The 17,023-nt window shown below is 37.3% G+C and overlaps 1 protein-coding gene and 1 long non-coding RNA gene across 5 annotated transcripts in view; one reads left to right on the top strand and one right to left on the bottom strand.

Annotated features, from left to right (window-relative positions):
* LOC132014127 (uncharacterized) overlaps window positions 1-9,520 on the bottom strand; it is a 12,251-nt gene extending 2,731 nt beyond the window's left edge. Inside the window, exons 1-2 of the long non-coding RNA XR_009403222.1 lie at window positions 9,459-9,520; window positions 4,276-4,423 (exon numbers count right to left, since the gene is read on the bottom strand). This is a non-coding gene — a long non-coding RNA (uncharacterized LOC132014127). The remainder of the gene's footprint in view (window positions 1-4,275; window positions 4,424-9,458) is intronic.
* The window catches only part of LRRCC1 (leucine rich repeat and coiled-coil centrosomal protein 1), a 36,880-nt gene continuing 29,201 nt past the window's right edge, over window positions 9,345-17,023 (top strand). Inside the window, exons 1-4 of one of the 4 annotated variants that reach the window (XM_059394805.1) lie at window positions 9,345-9,621; window positions 11,942-12,147; window positions 12,429-12,494; window positions 15,484-15,651. In XM_059394805.1, the coding sequence (XP_059250788.1) occupies window positions 9,533-9,621; window positions 11,942-12,147; window positions 12,429-12,494; window positions 15,484-15,651 (529 nt within the window). In that variant the 5' untranslated portion in view covers window positions 9,345-9,532. Of the gene's footprint in view, window positions 9,790-11,941; window positions 12,148-12,428; window positions 12,495-15,483; window positions 15,652-17,023 lie in introns of all 4 variants that reach the window. The other 3 variants (XM_059394803.1, XM_059394802.1, XM_059394804.1) reach the window with 3 other exon arrangements.

The following is a 17,023-nucleotide window of genomic DNA, read 5'->3' on the forward strand; positions in this document are numbered from 1 at the left end:
GGGCTCTCTGCTCAGCGGGGAGCCTGCTTCCTCCTCTCTCTCTCTGCCTGCCTCTCTGCCTACTTGTGATCTCTCTCTGTCAAATAAATAAATAAAATCTTAAAAAAAAAAAGAAAACTAAGAAGTAACAAATGCGGACTGTTATACTAGCTCTCTTTAAATTGGTAAATTTCTGAATACTTTTCATAGTTTCTAGAACCATGTGTGTCTCCATAGCACAATCTTTCAATAAAGCACAAAATATGTTTACCAAGAGACCCAAATTTATCTTTAGTTTCTCCATAATGAGGAATTCAAAAGCAAATAAACCTATATTCAGTAAAGTTTCACTATTTCATCTTATTTGGAAATGGTGTAGATAGTTAATAAATTTAACTTAACTCATCACTTAAGTTAGCAAATTTAAAGTTTTAAGTTACTAAAAAGGTTTGGTAAACTATTTTTAAAGTTCACTTACAAACTTTTTATCTTATTTGCATCTATTCAATTTAATTGCTGTTAACAATTGTGTTCAGATCACTCACATGAGACATCGACAAAGACAGCCATTATCCCAAACTGTTTGTTGTTGTTGGGATTTAAATTTTTTTTTAAAATATTTTATTTATTTATTTGATAGAGATCACAAGTAGGCAGAGAGGCAGGCAGAGAGAGAGGGAAGAAGCAGTCTCCCTGCTGAGCAGAGAGCCAGATGCGCTCGATCCCAGAACCCTGAGATCATGACCTGAGCTGAAGGCAGAGGCTTTAACCCACTGAGCCACCCAGGCACCCCGCGGTTTAAAATTTTTTAACAGTTACAATATACACTTATTTGGTTAGTAAATCCAGGTACAATAAAAGTATTATATTTATAGTGATAGCTCTAAAGGCATGTCTAGTTTAATTAAACCAACACACTTCATTTAGCTATTATTCATTAAAGATTGATCCTAGATCATGTGAACTAAAAAGCATTTGGGTTAGTTTTTATATTTCTGAGGGTTTTAGAGTAGCTAATCCTTACAAGTACTTGCCTTCAAACTAACTATATAGAGGTCTTCTACAAATCCTGGCAATAAACCATCTGTAAAAACATTCCAGACATCTACAACATACTATACACATACATATACATATATATATATGAATTTTCTTATACATAGTTCTATAAAAAACTTCATATACCATATACATATAAGAACTTACATATACAGTGTATATATATCTACATATAGATATATATAAGAACTTTCCCCTATGTCCATTAGTTTTGTTTCTTAAATTCCACATGAGTGATACCATATGGTATTTGTCTTTCTCTAACTGACTTACTTATATTTGAGCTTCCTCTAACTTATATATACATTTAACTTTCTCCGACTTATATACATATGAATAGATACAGAGACCTTTCCTCCAAAATTTCTTTTTTTCTTTTCCTTCAGTTGAGAAACCTCTCCCTAAAGTTTGCATTTCAAAGAATTGTTCTTGGGTTGAGCTGTGAAAAGAAAATCTACATCACAAAGGCAGAGAGTATCCAAGCTTCTTTGGTTACTTTGGAAGAACTTTGATTTTTTTTTTTTTTTAAGATTTTATTTATTTATTTGACAGAGAGAGATCACAAGTAGGCGGAGAGGCAGACAGAGAGAAAGAGAGAGAAGCAGGGTCCCCGCTGAGCAGAGAGCGCAATGCGGGATTCCATCCCAGGACCCTGAGATCATGTCCTGAACCGAAGTCAGAGGCTTAACTAACCCACTGAGCCACCCAGGCGCGCCCCCCCTTTTTTTAAATTTAAATTCAAGTTAGTTAACATATGGTGATTATTAAATTCAGGGTAAAATTTAGTGATTCATCAGTTGCATATAACAGCCAGTGCTCAGTACATCAAGTGCCCCGTTTCATGCCATCACCCATTTCCCCATCCCCCTACCCACCTACCAAGCAGCAACCTTCAGTTTATTCTCTGTAGTAAAACTCTCTTTTAGGTTTGTCTTCTCAGTTTTTATTCTATTTTATTTTTCCTTCTCTTCCCCTATGTTCATCAGTTTTGGTTTTTTTTAACTTCACATGAGTGAAATCGTATGGTATTTGTCTTTCTCTAACTGACTTATCTCTCTTAGCATTATACAACCTAGTTCCATCCACATTGATGCAAATGGCAAAATTTCATTATTTTTGATGGATGAATAATATATACATATACATATATATATAATGTATAAACACAAACAAACACACACGCACGCACATATACATACCACATCTTTATCCATTCACGGTCTTGGCATTGGTTAAAAATAAAGAAAAAGACAGATTGACCTTGAATTCTTTCTGGGTCTATATTTCTAGTTTTGCAAAGATTTGTAATATAAGGACAGTAGTTCTCAATTTCTCAGAATATCACATTGTAACTTAAATGATAAATTGATATATCTATCTAACTTTATTATCTTCAATTGCTCCTTTCTTTCTGGTACATAATTTTCTTTTAGCTTAGGGGAAAAAGTCTTATCAGCTCTGAATATCAGCTTCCAATCTGGCCAACTTTTGACTATGAAACTTTTTTTTTTTTAATTCTTTTAAGTATCTTGTCAGTTTTCAGCTAGGATAAATAGCAAATTTTTCTGGCAGCACTGAATAATCCTTCTTTGGGTTTAAGAGGAGTCCCTAAAGAGGATGCAAAGGATACTACCTTCCCAAGATCCAGTCACTCCCCAAAATAACCAAAAGAATCAACAATCCACATGCCTCAGGTAGGCGGCAAAATGAGACAAGCAAAAAAGTAATAGTTATCCCTGGGAGAGAAAGGGTCAATAGCCAATGGGTTTGATTTAGAAAGAAAGGGTCATTGTGAAATTTTATTTCCTTTTCTATCAGCCCCTGAAAATCAGTCTTCAGCTGATAGATCATTTGTAGAAGGGAATATGAGAAATTCTGGTTATCTCTTTGCACTATGAGAAAGAATGACCAATGATCTTTCTAATTCTCATCTAAATTTGGTAGAATCTTCTGAAAAGATATGCTGCTCTCCAGGGGACATGAATTCTTTTGGTGGGGGTCTAAGATTTATTCACAGAGGACATTACATAAGAAGGCCAGAAGCTGCAAAGCCTGATTACAGAGTAAAGGACAATGAGTCCTACTGTCTGTCCCAGGGGCTTCTGCTAAATTCGCTTCCTGACTTTTAGCATTTGCTTGAGTAATCCATCCACTCTAAGCCTAGAGATTGGGCTACAGGGCTCGCTGTAAATCTTGCAACCAAAAAAGTTAGCTAAAACAGGAAAATGGGGTCAGATTTTGAGAAGGAAAATTTACATTTAATTTTTATTCTGAGTCTAATTTCTGCTCTTATTTTTACATCTTATGGGAGTCTCAAGTGTAGTCATTGCATTTCGTTGTGTACTCCTTTTAATTTGGTCTTCCACAGATGCCAATGAATCATTTAGGATAACAGCTCCCTAAAATTTTTTTCTTTCAAATACAGCCAAATCAAAGGACCCATCATCTGACCATTGAAGAGGAGTTCTCAATAGTGACTTAAACCAGTAGGTCTTTTCATGGAAAGACCTGGGAGTAGCTTTCCTAGCTTAGAATAAATTTTTACCAGATTCAAGAGACATTCCTGGAGTAGGTATAGATGATGTAGCCCCCATGATTCAAAAAGTTCACTCTCAAAATTAGTCTAAGACACCAAAGGCCTTCAGTGCAGATGGTAAGGTGTCTCTAGTCTCCAAAGAGAAGCCTCCAGTCATAGACTTGCTAATCTGTGACCTGTGAAGGTGTCTCTAGTCTCCTGAGAAAGAGAAGCCTCCAGTCATAGACTTGCTAATCTGTGACATGGGCAGGCACTACTGGAATGGGATCTTTTCCAACATAAGCACAAGAAACAAAGGTTGAGATGATGAAAGCCACTTTGGACTAGGGTCTCTTAGGACAGATTCCCCTGAGAGCTGACATAGTTGGACGAAGACTATTGGATCCACATAGGGCTGTCTACCAGATTCACAGCAGTACATGCATCCTCCAGTTGTCAGAGATCAAAGAGAGTATTTTCACTGGCCAAAAAGCCAAGCTCTCAGGATACAGAATGACACAGCAGACAGACCATCGCTGAAAGGAAAAGGATTAATAAAAAACCAAAAGTACTCATATCAAATAACCAGTCACTAAAACCAAAGAGCTAGTTCCACAAATATTTTCTCCTGCTAATGTACATTTAGAAAAGGAAAAAAAAGGACTCTCACCACTCTGCTTCCACTGGACTCTGCAGGAGTCTGATGTGGTAAGAACTCTTACCTTTTACAGCTCTATGAGAAGTCCCAGGATCTTTCTACTGCAAAAGCTTCAGAATGAGTCATGCCTAGCCAGTGAGGTCTCCTGGGCTCATCGAAAGTGCTGGTGAAGAAAAATTTTCCTCTATCCTTCAAAGGTTTTTCCAGCTGTTCTAAAATTTAAAGTGACATGAGACAGATTAACAGAAGAAAATCAAATTTAATTTTATACATATGGGAATCCCACAAACATGAGAGGTTCAAAGCCTGAAAGGTAAAATGAGGCATATATGGGGTACTTGGGTGGTTCAGATGGTTAAGCCTCTGCCTTCGGCTCAAGTTGGTCTCCAGATCCTGGGATGGAGCCCCATGTCAGGCTTCCAGCTCAGTGAGGAGTCTGCTTTTCTCCCTCTACCTCTAACCCTGCTTGTGCTCTTTCTGTCTCTCTCTTTCAAATGAATTAAAAAAAAAAAAAAATAGGCATGTATGCTATCTTGACATAAGGAATGGAAGAGGAACGGAGGCCGTTAATGCACAGGGCAATAAGAAAAGATGATGGTTAATTAGATGTTTGCCCTGCGATACAGATGGGTCATTCAGATAAAATTTCTCTCTATTCAACTCTTACTCAGAGAAAGACTCCTCCAATTTAGATTCTTCTAGGTAGTTAAGGGAGGGGCAAAATGTTATCTTGAGCCTTTAGGGTCTTGAATGCCTTCAGCTCAAAATAGTCTGCATGCCAAAGTGGCACATTTTGAAATTTGCTCTGAACCCCTTTGGCCCCATATATTTTAGGAATTTGTTGCAATTTATTTGTAATCCAGTGAACGTTTAAATTTACTACAATGAGTTGTATTACTTCTCATGTTCACATTTACGTACATGCATAGACATGACTAAATAGAGATATAACAAAAGATTAATAGTAGTGTCTCTAAGATAACAAGTGGTTTTCACTAATTTTCATACTTCACAACATTTTCTATAGTTATCCAATATTATTTTCATAAGAAAAATAATTTTCTAATACCAAATATATATGTTTTATATAATACAGTAAATTTTTATGACAATAAGATTTTAAGAATATATTAAATTATATTTGATATAATTTAAGAATGTAGGATAGCATATAGAGTATATTAGAAAATATTCCACCAAATTTAAAATTTTTTAAGGATTAGTTCCATGTGAAAGAAGTCCAGATATCTAGAAAGTTCAATTTTGTGAAAAGAAATAACTCCAAATATTCTAGATAAAGTAATACACCAACAAAACACAAATTACAAAAATATTGTATGTAATGGTTGGCATAGAGAAATGTACAAGCACAACATGTGTTTGGAAGGGTGGTATAGTCAACTAAATGACTGGAATCCATGAGTAATGCAATTTTTTCAAGGCCAGAGGTCACAAACCTGATTGATTTTACAGGCCCACACTACTCACTGGAAGTTCTACTCTGAGATCTGAATGTATAAAGTCACTATAAAATTTTAAAAGCTTTGGGTTTTATTTTTTTTAAAGCTTAACTATATTTTAGATGATTAAAAAGCTAAATGATAGCCTGATGTATCTTGTCAGAGAAATTAACATAAAAGTGCTATGTAGATTCTAATAGAAAAAAAACAAATACAAATTATAGACTGTAAGGGCACCTACATGGTGCAGTCAGTTAAGCATCCAACTCTCGGTTTTGGCTCAGGTTGTGAACTTGGGGTCATGAGATAGAGCCCGCGTGGGGCTGAGTGCAGAGTTGGCTTAGGATTCTCTCTCCCTTTCTTCCTCTCCAGCCTCCCTCACCTGCTCTCTTGCTCTAACTAAAATAAATATAAAATAAATCTTTAAAAAGAATTACAGAATATAATACCACCATTATATTTTGATCCTTCAAGAATTCAGTAAAACACTAAAGGATATTCCAAATCAGAAAGGAAGGAGGAAACAACCATGGTTACCTTATACGCTATATCCAAATCAAGAAACAAAGCTTATAAAATCTAACTTACTAATTTCTCCTCAGGTATTCTCCTCTCATCATTCAGACCCCTAGGGACTTTGTCCGGTCCTCCATTTTCCTCATGTGGTTTAATGCAACAACCTTATTAATTTAAATAGTCACCTCTAATCTCCCTCCAATTCAGCCTCTACTCAATCTCTAGAGATGTCATAAAACACAAATCTAATCCTGTCACTTCCCTGCTTAAATACCCTGTCTTGAGTTCTTGCATCCCCTCCTAACCTCACTCACAGCTGTTTATAACTACTACACTCTCACCCCATCCCAACCTTCCTTCAACAAATACCAACTTCTAAACTGGCCATTGCAGGTTCTCAAGATCTGAGCCAAGCTTAACTTTCTAGCCTCACCTCTTGCTTTCCCATGTGCACACACACCTTCACCACACATTAGTCTATCTAAGCAACTTACCGTTTCCAGAATAGACAGTGTTCTCTCTGCCTCTCCAACAACGCTACCTTGCTGACCCTTCTGACTGCCTATCTCATCCCCGATCTCACACTGGTAAGGCTAATTTCAAATATATTACCCATTTTACACCCATAAATACTTTACAGATCGCATGAAAAGCAAATCCAAAACAAACTGAAGTTTTGTTTAAAAATATAAAACTACTTGGGGTGCCTGGGTGGCTCAGTGGGTTAAAGCCTCTGCCTTTGGCTCAGGTCATGATCTGAGGGTCCTGGGATCAAGCCCCACATTGGGCTGTCTATTCAGTGGGGAGCCTGCTTCCTCCTCTCTCTCTGCCTCCTTCTCTGCCCACTTGTGAACTTTGTCAAATAAATAAATAAAATCTTTAAAAAAATAAAATAAAAATATAAAACTACAGAGTATAGTAACTGAGAAGTGTTGTTTACATATTATTTAGAATATTAATGATAGGCTCTTTGAATTTGAGAACTAAAGTGTCCTATAGAAACTTTTTAAACAAATTTTGTTTTTAAGAAAGGAATTTTGAAGCAAAACCAGTTTCTAAGCATTTGTGCTAAAAAACAAGACAAAACAAAACAAACCAGACAAATAATAGTAATATTAGTTCATCTAACTATCATTTTAAAAATTCAATTCTTGGGGCACCTGGGTGGCTCAGTTGGTTAAACATCTATCATTGGCTCAGGTCACAGCCAGGGTCTAGGATCAAGGCCCTGCTGAGCAGGGAGTCAGCTTCTTCCTCTCCCACTCCCCCTGCTTGCGCTCTCTCTCAAATAGATAAATAAAATCTTTAAAAATAAATAAAAAGTCAATACTTAAGTGCTAAGGCAATTCAGATACAATCTACAATTTTTGAACTCCACTAACAATAATCAATATTTTTATTAATTAATTATAATGCCCATGACTTTGGAGGAAAGACCCAATACATTTAATAACATTGCAACATAATGTTTCTTTTTTTTTTTTTAAAGATTTTATTTATTTATGTGACAGAGAGAGATCACAAGTAGACAGAGAGGCAGGCAGAGAGAGAGAGAGAGAGAGAGAGAAGCAGGCTCCCCGCTGAGCAGAGAGCCCGATGCGGGCCTTGATCCCAGGACCCTGAGATCATAACCTGAGCCGAAGGCAGCAGCCCAACCCACTGAGCCACCCAGGCGCCCCATAATTTGTTTCTTATATCAGTTAATTGTTTTAGGTTACAGTATAATCCTTATCCTCTTTGAAAATTTAGTTTAATAGATATTCAGTCATGGATTATTAGTCATACTATTATCAATCATGTTATCCTACATAACACATTTTCTCCAGAATTTACTGGCTTAACACAAAACACTTTATTTAGCTCACATTTCTGTTATTTTGCACTTTGGGGTTGGTTCAACTAAGCGCTTCTGAGCTCATGTATGTATCTGTGCATCCCTTGCTGGAGTGACTTGTTTTTGCTCTGTGTAGTAGCTCTCCTCCAGTTGGCTAGCCTGGGCTTGTTCAGAGGGCAGGTCAGCCAGTTTTCCAAGAGAGGGAGCAGAAGCATGCAAGGTGTCTTGAGGTCCACCACTAGAATTAAATGAATTCTATTGGCAAAAAAACAAAAGTCACAAGCAAGCCAGGAATCAAGAAGCCACTGAGAAGATTCTACTTCCACTTCTTATTGAAAGGGGCTGCAGACATATGGCAAAGCACATGGTTATAGGAAACAGGGAATTGTGGCTACAAATTTGATGTGAAAGGTATAGCTAAATAATAGGAGACTAATGGCATTTAAAGTCTGGAAACATCTTCAATATTAGAGTAGAAAGTTAGGCTTTTATTTGACTGCTAACAGATGCCACCAAAGATTTGAGTTCCAGATAGTAACAGGTTCAGTGTTGACACAGCCTTTTTTTTTTTTTTTCCCATTTTTAAATTTTTTTTAAAGTAGGCTCTTTGCCCTTGGTGGGGCTTGAACTCACAACCCTAAGAGTCAGATGCTGTACCCACTGAGCCAATCAGGCGCCCCTGATATTTTTAAAAAATATTCCCATGAGTTAGAGAGCAATCTAACCAGTTTTTGGTTTTGTTTTTTTTTTTTTTTTTCCCCACCTTCTACCACTATTGTTTTCCTACCTGGAATGCCATTCACTTCCAGAATTCCCCTTGACCTAGCAAGGATCTGCTCAGTCACCAAAAAACTTTTTAGAAAACTGTCCCGCTACGCACATCACTATACAGTGGGTTTAAATGCTCCTGTGCTATTTCTAGCACTCACCCCGTTGCACGGCAATTCTTTGTTTCCTCCATTGAACTGTGAATGCTCCCAGAGAACGAGAATGGGCTTCAACTTATTCCTCCTGTCACAGGGAAGTGCCTGGCATTTGTAAGGCATCCCATAAATGCTTACTAAATCAACAGTAGGTGCAATGGCCGGTGGGGGAATAACTTATGGGTATGTGTGACTACAGTTCTGTAAAGACAAACTGCTGCTAACTCGCCTTCAAGAAGTCAGTCGCCTACGACGCAAAAATCATACAGGAGAGCGTCTCAAGAAAAACCCACTCTTGACCCAACAACCACACACACACACGGGATGATGTTTCCCTTTACGGAAAGTCCCAAGAGTCGCGCCGTGGTTACCGTAAAAGGGAGGGAAGCCCTTGGGGAAGAAAACCGGGCTTCCCGCTTTACGGCACTTGTCAAGGCGGCAAAGTGCCCGGCTGTCAGTTGGAGGGGGGCGGGGGGCCTTCGCCCCCGCCCCCTCGGACTGGACTTCCGCTCACCGAGAAGGCGTGTTCCGGGCTCTCCCACCCAGCTCTGGGCGCCGGTTAAGACCACGGTCCCCGTCACCGGTGCCATGGAGGCGCCGGTGGAGGCGGAAGTCGAAAATGAAGACGGCGACAGCATCTGCGGGGATTTGTGCTTCATGGACAAAGGCCTGCGGAGGTAAAGGGTGCTCCGCAGCCGGGAGCGGCCCGCGCGTTCCGCAGGCGGCCGCCGTAGACAGCAAGCCGCCCCGGAGCCGGGGCGCCACAGCTCCACCCGGACGGCACACCGACGCTGTCTGGCTCCCCGCGGCCTTACTGCGCCGTAACTGCTCTTCTGAAGTGCCAGGTCCAACGAGTCCTCATTCCTTTCCTCCTTGGCCTTCTGAGTAGCCTGGACACTGCCCTACGATCTCATTCTCCACCAGTCTTTGGCCCGCCTCCCTCTTCCCTGGTTCTCCTTCCTTGACCGATTATTCTTCCTTTGCCTGCGCTGTCGTGGTTGGTCGTCTCGGGTTCCGTCTTGTGTCTGCTCCTCTTTCTCTTATCTTGACAAAAAGTGGCGCTTTGGTTAAATTTGGCAACCGTGGAGGGAAGGTTTACTGCTCTTAATTAGGTTTTCCTCGATTCTCTTTGCCGCCCTTCTAATTTCTCCTTTGCAAAGCACTATGATCCATATATACATAAACTTTTTGGGAGTACTAAACATCCTATTTAGCTAATCATTTCCGTCTTACATGCAGCCCAAATTTATGCATGTCTTACTAGGGTCTTGATTCTTTACTAACTGACCCCTGTCTACCTTTTCGGCATTAACCTCTTACCATTTCTCCATTTCTCTGATTACCCACAGTGATCTACAGGCAGTTCCTTGCTGTGCGCGAACAGCACTTGCTGTTCCTTCGTGGCATGCCCTGCTTTATGCGGAACCTTGCTGCTGAAAATTAAACCATCCTTTTCTGGATGATGATCTCAAATCTGCCAGAAGACCCCAGGGAGATGGCTTTTAAAGGAATATTTACATTTATGTTTAATAGGTGCCATTTACTGAACGCCATCTGTGTGTACATACCATATATGTTATCACTACTCCTCACAATAATTCTACAAGGTAGTAATTTTACAAGTGACAGATCTGAGATTCAGAGGATGTAAATAGTGTTCCCAACTTCTTCCGGTTGGTAAGCCACCAAGTGCAAATTCAAACCTAATTTCAAATTCTATCTAATTCTATCTAATTTCACTTTATGCTTTTTTACTGTAGCAGATTATCTGCACAGCACTAATTTCCAGAAACTGAAATGTGTGAGAAAATAAATGACTGTCATTAAGAGCATGTGTTAATAGCAAGCACAAGGATAGCTCAGTAAATGACAGGAGCTAGGGAATTGGAAAACACTTCAGCAGTGACATTTAGAGATTGGTAGTTTCAAATTTACAAATGCTTTATCTTTTTCTGACACACATCATTATGTGCTTCATTCTGACATACTTTAAGTGGTTTTGATTTTTGATTTTGAATTGAGATTCTTGATTCTAATTTGGAAGCACACCAGAATTCCTCATTTACCTTTTACTCCCTGACCACTAAACTTCTCACTTCTCTGCTGCCAGAGTTGTTTCCTCCGTAGTAGCTGCTACAGAACATTGAACAGATGCCCATGACGTTGTGTGGCCCCATTCCCCACGGTCCCTCTGCCCAGCACTACTCAACTATATGCACTGTAGTTTTTATTCCTGAAATTACCATCCTTAGGAGAGGTTCTGGTTATAAATAGCTGTACCTGAGAGAATGAAGAGAGAGTTCTATTTAGGGGAGGTGCATTCCAAATGTATAGAAGGAAGGATGGACTTTTTTTTTTCACTAAAAAGAGTAATAACTAGTGGTTTCTTTTGAAATTCGACTACATTCTGAGTTAATAGCTGTTGCAGACAGTAAAGAAAGTAAGATTACAAAGTACAGTGCCAGATCTGGACTTCCACTGCCTCAGGTAATATAAGAACTTGGACAAGTTATTTAATTTCTGCAAACTTCAGTATCCTTATGATACCTATTGCTTAGAATTGTTGTGGAAATTAAATTAAATTAAATGAGGGAACAGAGGTTTAGAGAGGTTAACTCATTTGTTCAAGTAATTTAGCAAAAAAGTAGTAGAATGAAGATTTGAACTGGGGTATTATTCCAGCATCATTACAATTATAGCTCTCATTATATGCTCATGACTTGGTTGCTTATAGAAGGTAGAAATACCCAGGGTCACTTGCCTCTCTTGAGTGGGTTTCTTCTTTATCTGTATGGTCCAGAATACCGATTAGTGGTAAGAAGCACTGTATCTTACAAGATGTTAAAAGGCTACCGCAAATAGGAAGGATTTTATTATAAGATGAGTAGAGCACATGCATATCATCTACATGCTATTTGGTTGATCTTAATTACATTTGGTCATAATTTTCAAATCTGTTTTTTACTTGCTTTTGATAATCTATATTTTCTCTTGTAGCATATCAGAATTATCTTTAGATTCATCCCTTCATGCCATCAATCTTCATTGTAATAACATCTCAAAAATCGAAGCCATTGATCATGTTTGGAATTTACAACACTTAGATCTGTCATCTAATCAAATAGATCGAATTGAAGGGCTAAACACACTGACAAAACTGTGCACTTTAAATTTGTCCTGCAATTTGATCACAAGAATAGAAGGTTTGTAAGTGATTTTCATGTGATATTTTGCATAAGGAAGATGATTTAAGTCCACTTTCCTTCTTCCCAAAAGAATGGAATAAATACTATCATAAACTTTTGAAAACTGATTTAAAATTTACTACATAAAAGTTTTCTTCCAGAAAAGTAAACAATTTTTAAGTATTTTGCAAAATACCAATAAAATTGATTTCACTGTTACCAGACTATAGATTTGCTTCAAAACTGTCTGAAATAGTATTGTAATCTATATAGCATTATTTTATCTTATTTTATTTTAGGACTTGAAGCACTAACTAATCTGACTAGACTGAATTTATCTTATAACCAAATAAATGATCTTAGTGGTAAGTAGATAATCTTGTGTTTTCTATAATGCTGAATGTTTGCCACATGTGAGGAGTTAGGCTAAGCTCAGCATGCTGAAAACTGAATAATCCTATTTTTGACCAAAAATGCCATCCAGAGAGTGTGCTTCAGTCTTAAGTCTTTTTTTGTTGGTCCCAAAGCTATGGCTAAATAAAAAATAGGAATACAAACTAGGTGAAACTAGGTGATCAGTAACAGAAAAAAACTTGGATAGGAGGGCCTTACTTCAGGAGAATAAGGTTTTAATCTTAAATAATTGGTCAATATGCTATCATATAAAGAATTATATAAATTATTATATATATTATATTTATTATTATTTTATAAGGAATAGTTCCAGTAGAACTTTTTACAATGATGAAAATATTATATCCTTTCCGACATGGCGACAAATAGCCAAATATGTCCTTGAGTGCTTAAAATGTGGCTTGTGCGGTGCGGAACTGAATTTGTAATTTTAGTTTAAATTTACAAAGCCACATGTGACATGTGACTACCATATGGGATCATATAGCATATTGGACCATACTACATTCCAAAGGCTGTATTGTAAATTGAAGATCAAATAATTTTCTTTTTGACTTTTAAGCAGGTCTAAGAAGGTTAAACAATTTTACCTATTTTTTAATTGATTAAAATGATACACTGATAAAATGAACAAAGTTTCTTGATTATTCTAAGAATTATCTCTTAGAACTGGCAGAATTCTTCTAATTATCATCATAATCCTGGCAATATTTGAAACAGTCTTATTCATGTGTTTATTTTTCTCCCATACTAGAAAAATACTAGCCTATTCCAGGTATTTCATATACAAAAAATTAAAGCAGTCTACTCCCTGCTGTTAAAACCGGAATAGCAAAAGTATATTAATTTTTTAAAACTTTTGCCCCCAAAGATGTGAAAGTAGTGGAGTTGAGTATTAACCCTAGCTCTGTCACTGATGTGGTGATGTTGAGCAAAGAATATCACTGTTTGGATGCAGTTGCCTTATCTGAAAAATGTGAGTCTTGGATAAGATTGCTCATTCATTTACTCAACAAATATTTATTGAAGATAACTGTATCAAATAATGTTCTGTAGTGATAAAAAAAAAACAACAGATAGATAAGGTTCTTGTCATAGGGCATACCCTGTAGTGGGGAAGAAAAGCAAAAAATAAGATAATGTCAGCCCCTCAAAAATAAGCAAAAGATTTGAGCTAACCATTTCCCAGGAGGAAATCTAAATGGCAAATTAGTAAGCACGTGAAAAAAAAAATGTTTAGCATCTTTAGTGATTAAGGCAATACAAATTACTACTTCATACCTACTAGAATAGATAGTTTTGAAATTTATAATTTATAATGCAAAATACTGGTGAGATTATAGAGCAACTAGAATTTGTACACATTGTGAGGAGAACTGAAAATGGAACAACTACTTTGGAAAAGAGTTTGAACGTTTCTTAAAATGTTAAACATACACTTACCATATGATCATGCAGTCCCTCTCCTAGGTATTTAAGAGAAATGAAAACATGTCTGTTCAAAAACCTTTACATGAAAGTTTATATCATTATATAGCTTTTTATATAATATTGTTTATATGATTCTTTTTTTTTAATGTTGTTTTTTTAATTTATTTGACAGACAGAGATCACAAGTAGGCAGAGAGGCAGGCAGAGAGAGAGGAAGGGAAGCAGGCTCCCTGCTGAGCAGAGAGCCCGATGCGGGGCTCGATCCCAGGACCCTGGGATCATGACCCAAGCCGAAAGCAGAGGCTTTAACCCACTGAGCCACCGAGGCGCCCCTGTTTATATGATTCTTTATAATTTTCTGAAACTGTAAACTATCCATATGTCTGTCACCTAGTAAACAAATTATGATTCATCCACCTGATAGACTACTGCTTGACAATAACGTGAATAGATCTAAAAAGAATTAGGCTAAGGGCAGGGAGACACAGAAGGATGCACTCTATGGTTTCATTTATATGACATTCTGACCAAGACAGGTTATAGGAGCAGAAATCAGATCACTAGTTTCCAGGGGTTGAAGATGGGACACATTGACTAGAGTGATGAAATGTTCTGTATCTCAGTTATGGTAGTAGTTACACAACTGTATATGCTTGCTTATGTACATTGAGCTGTACACCTGAAAGGGTTCATTTAGTGACTTCATATCAGATTATAATAAATATGAAGAAAATATAATAGACAACTATGTAAGTTTTAATAGATAGTTCTTAGAATGATAGTAATTTATGTGTTCAATAAATAAAGGCAGTGTATATGATAAGTGTATGCAAAGACACTAAGGCATCTTTAACCTTGTCATGATAAAGGAAGAGAAAGATGGGTAATATGGCTAGAGCAATATGGCTAGAGCATAGCAAATGAGGGATTAGTGTGCTAATAAAAGAGATGAGAAGGTAGGCAAAGGCCAGATCACAGCTTCATACTCTGGGTAAAAATGTTTTCATATTATTCTAGGTGCAATAGGAAGCCATAAGAGGGCTTTAAACAAGTGACATACTGTTTTTAAAGGATCACTTTGGTTGCTGAGTGAGTGAAGAATGGATTTTAAGAGAATCAGAGTGGAAGTCAGGTGACCAGTTAGGAAGCTATTTCAGTGGTCTAGGTGAGAGATAATGGAGACTTGGACTAGGGTGAAAATAGTGTAGAGGAGCACATGTACTTCTATGAGAAGTATATGTGTTGACCTTGGGAGGTCCATACATTCTGTTTGAAGAGAACCAGGGACCAGGAACCTCTGGGCTAGGGCTTCAAGAGATGCTAAATCTGTTTCTTCAAAATAACAAATGTCTTTACTCATACTGTTTATTAGGTATAGCTATTGGCAGACTTCTTATTAATGCTTCTTTGCCTCAAAATCTACTCCGTATAGAATTATTTTTAATTAGCTGTTGGAAAAATGACTTTGGTGGCTTCAAAAGAGTTTTTTTTTTTTTCCCCTTACTGCAGGTTTGATTCCCCTTCATGGAATTAAACATAAACTTAGATATATTGACCTACATAGCAATTGTATAGATAGTATCCATCACTTACTTCAGTGTGTGGTAGGATTGAACTTCTTGACTAATCTTATTTTGGAAAAAAATGGAGACGATAACCCTGTCTGTCATGTACCAGGTATGAGCAATTAATACTTTTTGTAACAGTAATACTTTATGTAACAGTTAATATTCAGAGCTCCTTTGTTTCCTGTAACTGGTATTTGTGACCCTTTAATTTGTCTTAAGCTTTGCAACTTTTTATAATATATTTGGAAAAACATAATTGCAAATAAGTAATTTTTTCAAGACAAATTCAGTTAAAAGAATGTTTATCTGATAAATAATTCTCTTTAGACAGTTTTATATTTTTTTATTTATTTTCAGCATAACAGTATTCATTATTTTTGTACAACACCCAGTGCTCCATGCAATCCGTGCCCTCTATAATACCCACCAACTGGTACCCCAACCTCCCACCCCCCGCCCCTTCAAAACCCTCAGATTGTTTTTCAGGGTCCATAGTCTCTCATGGTTCACCTCCCCTTCCAATTTCCCCCAACTCCCTTCTCAGACTCTCTAACTCCCCTTGTCCTCCATGCTATTTGTTATGTTCCACAAGTGAATGTTTCAAAATTAGATTGTTATGATCTTTTCTTAAACAGTATAATACTCTGCAGCCATAGTATTATACTAAAAAAAGAGAATGTGGACTCTTTAGCTATTGATAGGCAGTTATCTCCAAGATACACTGTTGATAGAAAAAAGCAAGCTTGTTTGAAAGCATTCCATGTGATTGTTTATCATTTGTATGCAAAGGGTAACATATGTGTGTTTAATTGCTGATTATATATATGAAATATCTAGAAGGCTATACCAAAAATTGTTAACAATGGCTACCTCCAGTATTAAGTAGGTAGGAATCAGGAAATGCAGAAAGGGTGGAAAAGGTAGCTGGGAATCAGGAAATATTAAGAAAATTTTTTCCTGTGTACCTTTTTGATTTTGTTTGTGAATATGTTAACTTAATAATATGATATATAGAAGGTTCTGCCAAAAAGCCATTTGATCTAATTCAGAATCACTGAAGTTGGTAAATACAAAGCAGACCAGACTACTATTTCTTATTATCACTTATTTCAAATGGCTTAACCAAGCAATAAGATACAAATGTAAAATACAAATATATACTCTAAAAAAAAATTTTTTTTAAGATTTTATTTATTTATTTGAAAGACAGAGATCGCAAGTAGGCAGAGAGACAGGCAGAGGGAGAGAGAGGGAAGCAGGCTCCCTGCTGAGCAGAGAGCCTGATGCGGGACTCGATCCCAGGACCCTGGGATCATGACCTGAGCCGAAGGCAGAGGCTTTAACCCACTGAGCCACCCAGGCGCCCAACTCTCTAAAGATCAGCTTGAATGGAAGTTGGCTACAGAGTTGGGTCCAAACTGTCATTAATATGCAACTGTATGAAGGCTTTTCCCAGAATAGAAACCCATTTTGATAATTTT

The sequence above is a fragment of the Mustela nigripes genome, chromosome 3 (genome assembly GCF_022355385.1).
Source record: "Mustela nigripes isolate SB6536 chromosome 3, MUSNIG.SB6536, whole genome shotgun sequence".
Classification (NCBI taxonomy): domain Eukaryota; kingdom Metazoa; phylum Chordata; class Mammalia; order Carnivora; family Mustelidae; genus Mustela; species Mustela nigripes.